This window comes from Pristis pectinata, chromosome 28 (assembly GCF_009764475.1).
Source record: "Pristis pectinata isolate sPriPec2 chromosome 28, sPriPec2.1.pri, whole genome shotgun sequence".
NCBI lineage: Eukaryota > Metazoa > Chordata > Chondrichthyes > Rhinopristiformes > Pristidae > Pristis > Pristis pectinata.
The window spans coordinates 8,651,259-8,662,195 of NC_067432.1; the positions used below are offsets into that span (position 1 = coordinate 8,651,259).

The 10,937-nt window shown below is 46.0% G+C and overlaps 1 protein-coding gene across 1 annotated transcript in view; it reads left to right on the forward strand.

Annotated features, from left to right (window-relative positions):
* Nucleotides 1–9,376, forward strand: part of chd2 (chromodomain helicase DNA binding protein 2) — a 102,277-nt gene extending 92,901 nt beyond the window's left edge. Inside the window, 3 exon segments of the mRNA XM_052040586.1 lie at nucleotides 124–337; nucleotides 2,484–2,730; nucleotides 4,448–9,376. Coding sequence (XP_051896546.1) covers nucleotides 124–337; nucleotides 2,484–2,730; nucleotides 4,448–4,772 — 786 coding nt within the window. The 3' untranslated portion in view covers nucleotides 4,773–9,376.
* Nucleotides 9,377–10,937: the final 1,561 nt, after the last annotated feature.

Below are 10,937 nucleotides of genomic sequence, written 5' to 3' on the forward strand. Positions count from 1 at the left end.
CTGATGAGTGTCTGTGAAGCTTTGCTCCAGAACGTTTCAGTTCCTTCGATGCGTGGCTCGTACACTGAACCTCTCTGACTTTGATCTAATGGCGATGTTCCACACTGTGCTGCTTCCCTTAAGGAGGAACAGAAGAAGAAGGAGAATAATTCCGAGAACAAGCGTCAGTTTAAGCCGGAGCCGTCGGGATCAAGCCGGGACTCCATGAACTCGCAGTCACACATGCAGCACGGACCTCATGGTCCACACCTGCTCCCACCCCACCACCAACAACAGCTGCACCCACACCACCGAGACCCCTACGCCCAGCTCAACAAGAGGCCTTTCAACAATGCAGGTAAGATCATGGGAAGATGCACCACAGAAACAAGCCCCTTGGTCCACCAAGTCCAAACCAACAGTCAAGCGCCCATTAAAGGTTTGGCATCATTCCTGCAGCTCACCGATGTCCACTCACCCAGTATGGTTGGACACTGGCCTCGGGTTTCAGGCCAGCGCTGAACTTCAGTGTCACTTTAAGATCTGCAGGCGCAGCACAGGCTCACCACCACAGAGGGAGCAGCATCATGGTGTCTGCATTACTGGTCTGTTATAAGAGTCCTGGAGATAACAGTTCAAATCCCACCACTGCTGAAGAATTTCAGATTCAAGTACTTCACTAAATCTGGAATAAAGAGCTAGTGTCGGTAAAGGTAACTGTGAAATTACCGGGTTAGAGAACCTTAAATCTGCCATCTTCACCCAGTCTGACCTGTGGGATTGTCCCATGCTGCAGGGAACATCCCATATCTGAAAGGAAATTTGTCCATCTCGTCCAACATCGGTCCACGATGCCAACTTTCCCAAAAGCATGGCGATGGGGCTGTGAATCCCAGTACGGCCACGACTCCTTAAAGGACACCATTGCCCGGTTGACCCCAATGATGTGTGCTGTGTAGGTAGTGACTGAAGGTAAGGATTTGGCTGCCCTTCTGTCCACCTGGGCTATGGTTTTCCCTCCTCCATGGTTCACTTGACTTTCAACCCACTTTCTACTCTCAGAGCCTCCATGTTTAATGGATCATCATCCATTATTTCTGCCACCTTCAATATGATGCCATCACCAGACACATCAGCCCCTCCCCTCCCGTCATTCTGGAGGCCATTCCTTGGTTCACCCTTCTACCTCCACCAACACTCTGTCCCCTCCTCAAAGCACTTACCTTGCAACTGCCCTTTTGCCTCTTTCCTTCACACCATCACTGCTTCCAGGTGAAGCAATGAGTTACTTGTGCTGTCTCCAATTCAGCATCCCACATTCGGTGCTCACGGTGTGGTCTTTGCACAAGAGAAACACTTCAGTTCAATCCACAGGAGTAACCTGAGCTTCCAGTTCCCTGTCCATTTAATTCTGTATCCCACTCCCATTCTGACCACCTTCTCTGTTACCAGGAAGCCCAACACAAGTTTGAGGAACATATTCAGGTATGTTGCGACTCTTAGGAATCAGTATCAAATGCTCTAACATTAGGTAACTCGCTCTTTCTTTCTGAATGTATCACCATTGGCCATTTCTGCCTCTCATCATCTTGGCTCAGTTTTTCTATTAATATTTATACACTCTAGCCTGCCAGACATTGATACAACACAGTACAAAAAGAAGCATAATCTGATCTTAACCTACATTTTCTCACTTGGTCTCATCCTATCACAGATATTCCCTCTGTGTTCTCCCCATCCCTCCCCCACCTTCTCTCCCACTGAAAACTAACTTGTTTTCTCTCTTTCCCAGCTCTGATGAAGTGTCCCAGACCTGAAACTATTTCTCTTGCCACAGATGCTGCCTGACCTGCTGAGTGTTTCTAGCATTTTTTGGTTTTATCTTGGATTTCCAGCACCTGCAGTTTTTGATTGTTCATATAAGTGAAAATTATATAATTAAATCATATAACTGAATATAAGACCATAAGATATTGGATCAGAATTCACCCCATCGAGTCTGTTCCACCATTCAATCACCCCAATCTCATCTGCGTAACCCTTAACCCCCCCCCCCTTACCAATCAAGAACCTATCGATCTCTGCCTTAAATACACCCAATCACTTGGCAGCCTTCTGTGGCAATGAATTCCACTGATTCACCACCCTCTGGCTGAAGAAGTTCCTCCTCATCACAGTTTCAAAGGATGTCCTCTTATTTCTAAGGCTCCTAGACTCCTACTAATGGAAACATCCTCTCCACATCCACTCTGTCCAGGCCTTTCAGTATTTGGTAGGTTTCAATAAGATCTCCCCTCAGCTCCGTTGAGTACAGGGCCAGCGTTGTGAAACGCTGCATGTACATTGATAATATAATTACTGCTGTATAAGTGCAAGCCTGCGGGAGGCTATTGTAGACTGTAGGCAGCTTGTTCTGAGCTCTTATCTACTCTGCAGTTACTGAACACTTGAAACTTGCCAAAACCTGTCCCACTGATGTCGCAGTTCTCTTGTGCTTCATGTAGATCGGGGAGACCGCCAGAGGGATCGGATGTACAACTACAGTAACAGTAACCAGCACTGGGCAGCTGAACGGCACCACCCGTATGACCAACATAGATACAAGGACCATCACTTTGGTGATCGGAGGCCACGTGGAGATCCCCACAGGAATTCCGGCAATTACCGGCCGAACAACATTCACCGCAAGAGACCGTACAGCCAGTACGGCAATGAGCGTGACCATCGAGGTCACCGGGATTATTATGACAGGTACCTCCCCTTGTTCTCTTGGTAGTGGTTAGTATAAACATGGGAGTCATAAGATATAGGAGCAGAATTAGGCCATTCAGCCCATCGAGTCTGCTCTGCCATTTCATTGTGGCTTTTTTTTATTCAACCCCATTCTCCCCGCTTCTCCGCGTAACCCTTAACCCCCTTACCAATCGAGAACTGCTGAGGGGATCTGGTGAGAATTAAGGGTCTGCTGAGACTGGTCAAGCAAAGGTAGTTCTCCTTGGCTTAGTGTTAGTCACCATAGTGGGATGGCAGCAGTGATCAGCTGGAGGACCAGGCCTCAGTAGAAGATCAGGGCAGAGGTAGGGGAGTCGCCTCGAACGGATGTTCAGGGAAGTTACATGTCAGGGAGTTCAGGGGAGCATCTTGCAGGATGGTTGTCAGCTAGAAGGACGAGACAGGACAAGCATGGGGACACCACCACCTGGAGGTTGCACACACCACACACCAACCTGACATGGAAGGACATCGCCATTCCTTCACCATTGCTGGGTCAATGTCCCGGAATGCCCTCCCTTATAGCACTGTGGGTGTACCCACACACCAAGGGCTGACTGCAGCGGTTCAGGTAGGCAGCTCATCACCACATTCTCACAGGGGATTAGGGTCGGGCAATTAAATGCTGGCTCAGCCTGCAAAGCCCACGTCCCTTGAATGAATAAATGAAGGAACGTTGATGTTGGTAGCAGTGTGACACACAGAACATGGGGGCTGGATCGAGCATGTGGAGAGAGGCTGGGGCAAGGGTCAAATTGGGCAGATATGTTGGGGGACTTGTTCCAGACTGGTGGACAAGGGTGGATTATGTTGGGAAGACTTTTATGGGGAGAGGTTTTGCCAGAGACAGTTGTTAGGGGATGGTAATATTCAGCACAGATACCTGTGGAGGAGGTGAGAGGTGTCATAACAGGCAACACTGCGGTCAGTTCACCAGGCAGATATTCACACAAGGGATCACACTGGCCAGATGTTCAGGGCTGGGTGGACAGCTGGTGATGAATGGGGTTGGACTGATAGTTGTCCCAGTAGATGCACGATGGGAGTCGCTCCAGTGAGTATGTAGTGTTTGGCACTTAATAGGTTAACGTAGGCTGTTAAGATTACAGGGCCGTCTGTTACATTTGCAGTCGATACACCATATAGAGATGTTTGTAAACCTGTGCTCCAAGTTAAGTCGAGTCTATTGCCATGTGCAGAGTACGGTGAGGTACAGTTCCAATGAAAAACTTGCTTGCAGCAGCAGCACAGGCACGTAGGTACAGACAGCACACAGAATATCAATTATACATAAATTATGGAGGACAGTGAAGAAAGAGAAAAAACTGTGCAAGAACAAGACGTCAGCGCAAACAAAAAGACCCAATCGGGGACGAGTCCAAGGTAGTACGAGAGGTGGTCTGTAGTGTTCTGTTGCTGAGGTAGGGTTAGGATTGTGCAGGTCGGCTCAAAAACCTGATGGTTGTAGGACACTACTAGAAAGATGGCACTAACTGACCCGCGGTTGCCCAGATTACCCCTGTATCCTTTTATCATCAGCACTCTGCTTCAGTGCAAAAGCACCAAACTTCAGACGTTCGCAGTTTTCCTGAACGTTGTGTCTGGAATTGAGTGGCCGTTACTGTGTTTACATTGTAGCATGAATCTTGGCCAAGTTTGCTCGAGCTACCTAAGGCTTTGCTTCTTTTCCTTCCAGGCGTCATCAGGACATGAAACGCCGCAGGTCAGATGAATTTAGACCTCAGGACCACCACAGTTTAGGGCACCAACCAGACTTCCGTCGATTGCCTGATCACAGAGCTGCTGGACCCTACCACAGCCAAGGACCTTCTGAACACTATAGACCCTTTCACATTGAAAAGCCAATGGAACACAAGACACCCTCATCAGACCATCGCTCACCCCTCTCCCAGAAATCGCCACATGATTCGAGATCCCCCCATGAGCATAGGTCCCCTCTGGACCGCTCCCTGGAACACAAGAACACTCCCGACTATAACTGGAATGTAAGGAAAACGTAGAGTCCATTCTGAGGGAAACAGGGAAACTGCTCCACAGTTCTCCATATCATGTTTAAATGGAACCCTCACATTATCCCTTTTCTCACAACACACACACAACCAAGGAGAGACTACTGTGATATCAATGGCATAACGAATGTGAAAAATTCGGGAAGAATGGGAGAGGTTTCTGCTGCTTGAACAGAGGGACATTCGCAATTTGGACAAAGGCCAGTGTCAGCATCGATGCAAAATTGGCGCGGGCTCATTCTGGAATCTCAACCAGTCTGGGAGGGGAGGAGAAATCGGCTTTTGGGAGATGACAACTCCTGCATTGCAGGCGATGATTTTATTGTTCTGTTTTTAACAAGAACCCTCTTGAGCAGGCTATCAGCAGAGAGTGCATTTCAGAAGGAAAATGTCCTATCTCCTGTCAGCTTTGTCTGTTCATGATCTCTGCCAAACTACTTCTCTGTTTTATTCTAAATGTGCGTGACAAATGCTCTCTGTGCTCAATGGTGTTGGGCAGGTCAGTCCTTTTCCTAAATAGAGTTCCAAAAATCAAGGGGTGAACTTTTCTCACAGGTCCCTGCTAATGTAGACGGCAGTACTGGTGTTGAGGTAGAGGGAGCGGTGTGGTGTGCGCTGCTCTGTCTTTCTGGCACTGCCATAACTTGTCCAAGGAATACCAAAAAAAAAAGAAGGGAAGCAGCAAGTTCTTAAATTCTTCCGTAGACGAGGCTTCCGTGCCTCATTAGAACAGAAAAGCAGTGTGGGCAGGGGTATCAGCACTTTGTATTCGGTTGGAATGCACCTTTTTCTGACGCTTCAACCTGTCATTAGAATGTAGTGTCTTTATTTGTGACATAAAAGTATTAGGATTTTGCCTACACAAAAATCAGAAGATCAGTATCTTGATTCTAACAGCCAGTCTTCAATAACCACAATATTGAAGTTTTGTACGGCAGTCACTCTACAATGTAAGCACTTTGTTCCATTTGCTTCTCTTCACGCTGCCTGTTCCAAGGTTCCTTCCACCTCGGTTTGTGTGGATCACTTTAATCCTCACTGTAAAATAACTTATTTTTTTACTACTTTGTTCTGACCTGTGTTTGATAGGAGGGATTTAAAGAAATACGTACCTTTTTTTTAAAGAAAAGACTGAGCTGGTGGAGAAAGAGGATTGATTAACCTGAACGAATGGTAGGTTCGTCCTGCAGGGAAATATTCTCGAAGTGACTGATTGTGCCATACAATGTAGAGATTGTCAGTGTTTAAGTTGCAGTGTGTCTCTGCGTTCCTGGACCCAGGATTCTCCTTAACGTTGTTCCTTTTCAGTGTTTCCAGTCAAGGAGAAAGTGAAGCTTTGCCTCTTTGTGTGCCCTGCAATCCATCCGCACCCTTCCCACTCACGTGCCTGCCTCCACCCATCCACCTCACAGCAGACACACATCTCTGCCTGGATTCACAACCACCCACTTACCAACTAAATCTCTTGCCAACAGTTACGGCTGAGAGCATTCTTTTTAGTAGGCCAGTCCAATTTAACTGGAGAGACTGGGTAACTTTGGGGTTTCTGAACATCTTCGTTTTTAGTTTTCTTTCAAAAGCAGTGTAATGCTGGAAGCACTTTGCAGGCCAGGCAGCATCAGTGGAGGTAGAAACACTGAGGGTCAGGGACACATCATCGGAATTGGAAGAAAAAAGAAAATAAGCATGCTGTAAGTGATGGAGAGGATAAAGCGAATGTCTGTGAGAGGGTGCACGGCAAGGTTGTCAAGGTAACAGTTCCTTTATAGAACAAGACCTGTGGACAGAACTGACCAAAGAAATCGGAAAGGAACAGTAGAGCCACGGGTGAAGAGAAGGACATAAATGGTTAACTGAAATGACTGAATTCAATGTTAAGTCCCAAGGGCAGCAACATACCCAAACAGAGAATGAGGTGACTTTCCTCTCGTCTGCACTCAATCACAGACTTCCACTCTGCAGATTAAAATGCTTTTATTTTCTTTCGTGTTCTGATGCAGGGTCTTGACCCAAGACATTGTTTCACTCCTGACCTGCTGAGTGTTTCCATTTTCTGCTTGCTTTTCTCTGATTTCCAACCTCCACAGTTTTTTTAAGCTCTAATTGGTTCTCTTTCAAATGCTTTTAGCTGATTAAATAATTTCTTATCTGTATTTTGTTTGGACACTGATGCACTAACAAGCCCTGGAACCTTAATTCCTTACTCTCATTTTACGTTAAGGTGGTGTTGCTCAACGTGCTCCCCTGTTTCCTTGACTTGTGAAGTCCAGCCAACAGGACTAGCCACTCAAATAGGAATGAATAAATGTAGAAGGTTGAGCAATCAGATGCCCTCCCCCAAATCTCACTGTAAACATAACAGTACCTCCTCCCCAGATTGAGTTGGATTATAAAACTCCAGCTTGTTTTAAGTGTACAGCTAGTGAATGCCAAAGTGTGACCTGGTCTGGGTGTCCCCAAGGTTAAGCTTTGACAGTGAACCTGACAGCTGTTGACACAGTAATTGGAGGAGAGCAAGCACACACAGTACCCACTTGTACCTCACCATCTTGCATTTAGTAGGATTACTACTCACCCTTGTGTTTTCTGCTGCTAACAGTGACCGGCCTGCCACGGTGGAGGAGATAACCTACACAGCCTGACAATGTTGAGCGAGATCACATTCACATTTTAGCTTTTGAATGGTAGGTGTCAATTAAACTGCACTACACTATTGGTTAGCGTAACATCATTGCAATACCTTAGCTCCTGCTGGACAAAAATATTTAACGAATGGTTAACATAAAGTTTGGGTACTCCACGGCTGAAGGAATGATGGTCACTTCCGGGTGAGGTGGTCTTCGAGTCCTGGTGAGGTTGTGACCTGTTTTGACCTCTCTCCCCGCCACTGTATAGTAGGTCCAATCAATAAAATCAGTGTGAGCCTCCTCCTACAAGGTTCTATGTTTCTCCATCTCTGTTGCAGACATAGCCTTTTACATTTCTCCAGCACGTCAGTCCCGACACGTTGATTTGGAATGCGCTCTTCCCCACATTACCAATCTCCATGTTATACGTTGTGCTGACAGGCCAAAGTGAACCCACTGACCTTATTGACGGGCCATTCCTGCCCTGAACCGTGTTACCTGGAGTGCAGTGGTCCTGCAGGATGTCAAAACACAGGTGCACACCCATGGTCCTCAGCACAATAAGTGACCTATTTCAGTCCTGCCACTTAGTAGTGAACCAGGGACAACCAGATACATCTTCCTGGGATTTGGAGGGCTAACAGTTTCTGCTGTTGTACAGGAAGTGCAGTGAGCTTCCCCCCAATATAATTCCCACATCAAGTCACATGCCAGATAGCACCCCACTCTACCAGGGAAGAATGGTGGGCAGAGAGACCCAGAGAGGAATGTGTATGTGGAATGCCACAAGTAGAGAAACAAGGGATACTGAATCCAAAGGTGTGAATTGGTGGTGTCTGGTTCTGCTTTAGCCCTGGATGAACCAGATGTATGGGAGTCAATGTGAACCAGATGATGCATTGTAAATGAAGAATGTGTCCGGTATGTGTGTGTGTGTCAGGGCTAGAAGTTGGATTGATTTGTAATGATGCTTCATGACACTCAGTAACTGTTATTTGCCCGTTTTTCTCAATACACAATTGTAATCAAACTGACTGTAAAGAGACCAAGGAGCTGGATGGGTGGGGTTCACGCATGGGGAGACGTGTGGGATTTTATGGTCATAACCAGTCACAGCAGTGCAAAACAGAACCTACTGATGAACGGGCAGTGGAAGCTCATATGAGTGTGGCGTGGACCTTCATTGACAAAGAGGGGAAGCTGTCCCAGTGGTCACCCGCACAAAAGAAATCCAGGAGCCCCACAGTCATTGCTCAGGCAGGGCAGTGACTGTCTCTTGGCTGTGTAGATCATGGATAAAGTGTTCTGTGAGGAATTTGTAACAAATATCAGGAGCTACTGTGCTAGTTCATGAGAACTGGTGGAGATTGGGGACGGGGGAAGAACCTTTCCAAAGGTTCTTCTGAAGAAAGCTCCTGCAACTGATCACTTGAGACAAAACTGGATTGGCTTGTCCTAGTGTAGAAAGCGCTGTATGGTCTCGCTGTGAACATGAACAAGTGAACCTGTGTTTATTGCTGAGGGTTCTGCAATGTGCAGTTGGTATGTTATTGGTATCTCACCCTTGTGTTCTCCCAATCTTCCATACAACAGTTCTGAGCTGCTGTCACCTTCCAATGCTGCCTCCGTGTATCAGACACAATGTGAAGCTATTAGAAGAATATATTCCCCAGTTTTACATTTTTAAGGACATTTTTTAATGGTTTTAGCCACAAATCCTAAAGACAGTAAAAATGGTGGAGAATGTCAATGTGATGGAAGAGGACAAAAAAAAATCAGCTGCCAAGTCCCATGTATTTTTTTGTTTTGCTGAAATGGTCGGTACAGTTTCTGTAAAACTTATGTGGACTTTTTAAATGACTTTAAAGAAAAGTAAATATTAATTTATATTTGTGAAAAGGCCACTGTTAGTGCATTTTGATGTAAATACTTTGTTTATAGTACGTATTAAATTTTCCTACACCTTAACTGTGTGCTGCTTAATTATTACAGAGGAGTTGCCATTTGATGGTGTACTTAAATGTGCTGTGTGGGAACGGTGGGCCATGTGATCGAGCTGACAATAGTGTATTAATTCCATAGTAAAATGCTCCACCATGCTTTACCAAATAAAATTTAGTACTGAGTCTTTGAGGAGTTATTGGGCCAGATATCAAAGGAGTAGGATTTATGAAGTATAGTAAAGAGTGAGTTTTTGGGAAGGAATTCTGAAGCTTTCTGGCCTTGTCAAGTAAAGAGTCAACCACTAATGGAAGAAGAAGAACTTAAGATAGAGGAGCAGGCCATCAGGCTGACCTTACAGAGGTGTGTAAAATTGTGAGGGACATAGATAGGGTGAATGCACTGTCTTTTTTTCCCCGGGAAAGGCAATCAAAACCTAGGGGGGCATAGGGTTAAGGTGCGAGAGGAAAGATTTAAAATGGACCTGAGGGGCAACTTCTTCACACAGAGGGTGGTGCATATATGGAATGAGCTGCTGGAGGAAGTGGTAGAGGTAGGTACAATAACAACATTTAAAAGACATTTGGACAGATACATGGATAGGAAACATTCAGAGGGATATGGACCAAATGCCTTCAAATGGGATTAGTTTAGATGGGCACTGTGGTTGGCATGGTGGAGATGGGCTGAAGGGCCTGTTTCTGTGCTGTATAACTATGATATGACCTTTCAGGCTTGTTCTGCCTTTTGTGGCTAATCTATCATTGCCATTCTCTTGCATAATCTTGTCTCACTCAGTTCCCTTAATATTTAGGAATCTCTGAGTAAACTCAACAACGGACTTACTGAGTAGAGAATTGCAGTGATTCATCACCCTCTGAAGAAATCACTCATCTCACTCCTAAATGGCCCACCCCTAGTTCATGGTTCCAGACTCCTTGTCCAGGGGAAACATTTAGCCTGTCAAACTCTGTAAGATTTTTCAAGTTTCAATGTCTCATTCTTCTACACTCTAGAGAACAGTTCTTGTCCAGCCACAGTCTGGTAAATCTTCGCTGCATTCCCTCTATGGCAAGTACATCATCTCATGGGTAAACATGGAACAGTACGGGTCCTTTGGCCCATGATGTTGCGCCAAACTACATGAACACCTCATCTAACCTTTCCCTCCTGCACAGCCCATATCCCCCCATTTTTCTTACTTCCATGTGCCTAAGAGCCTTTTAAAGGTCCCTATTGTATCAGCCTCTATAGCCACCCCCTGGTAGTGCGTTCCAGGCACCTACCACTCTCTGTGTAAAGAGCCTACCTCTGACATTCCTCCTCTGACCTTAAACGGATGTCCTCTGGTACTGGCCATTGCCACCTTGGGGAAAAGGTGCTGGCTGTCCACTCTATCTATGCCCCTCATAATCTTGTACATCAAGTTGCCTCTCGTCCTGCATCGCTCCAAAGAGAAAAGCCCTAGCTCGCTCAACCTTTCTTCAGAAGACATAAACAAAGAGACCAAAACTGTACCACAATACTTAAGGAGCAGTCTCGCCAAGATCCTATGTAATTGCAGGTAAGGCTTCCTTATTCCTTTTTT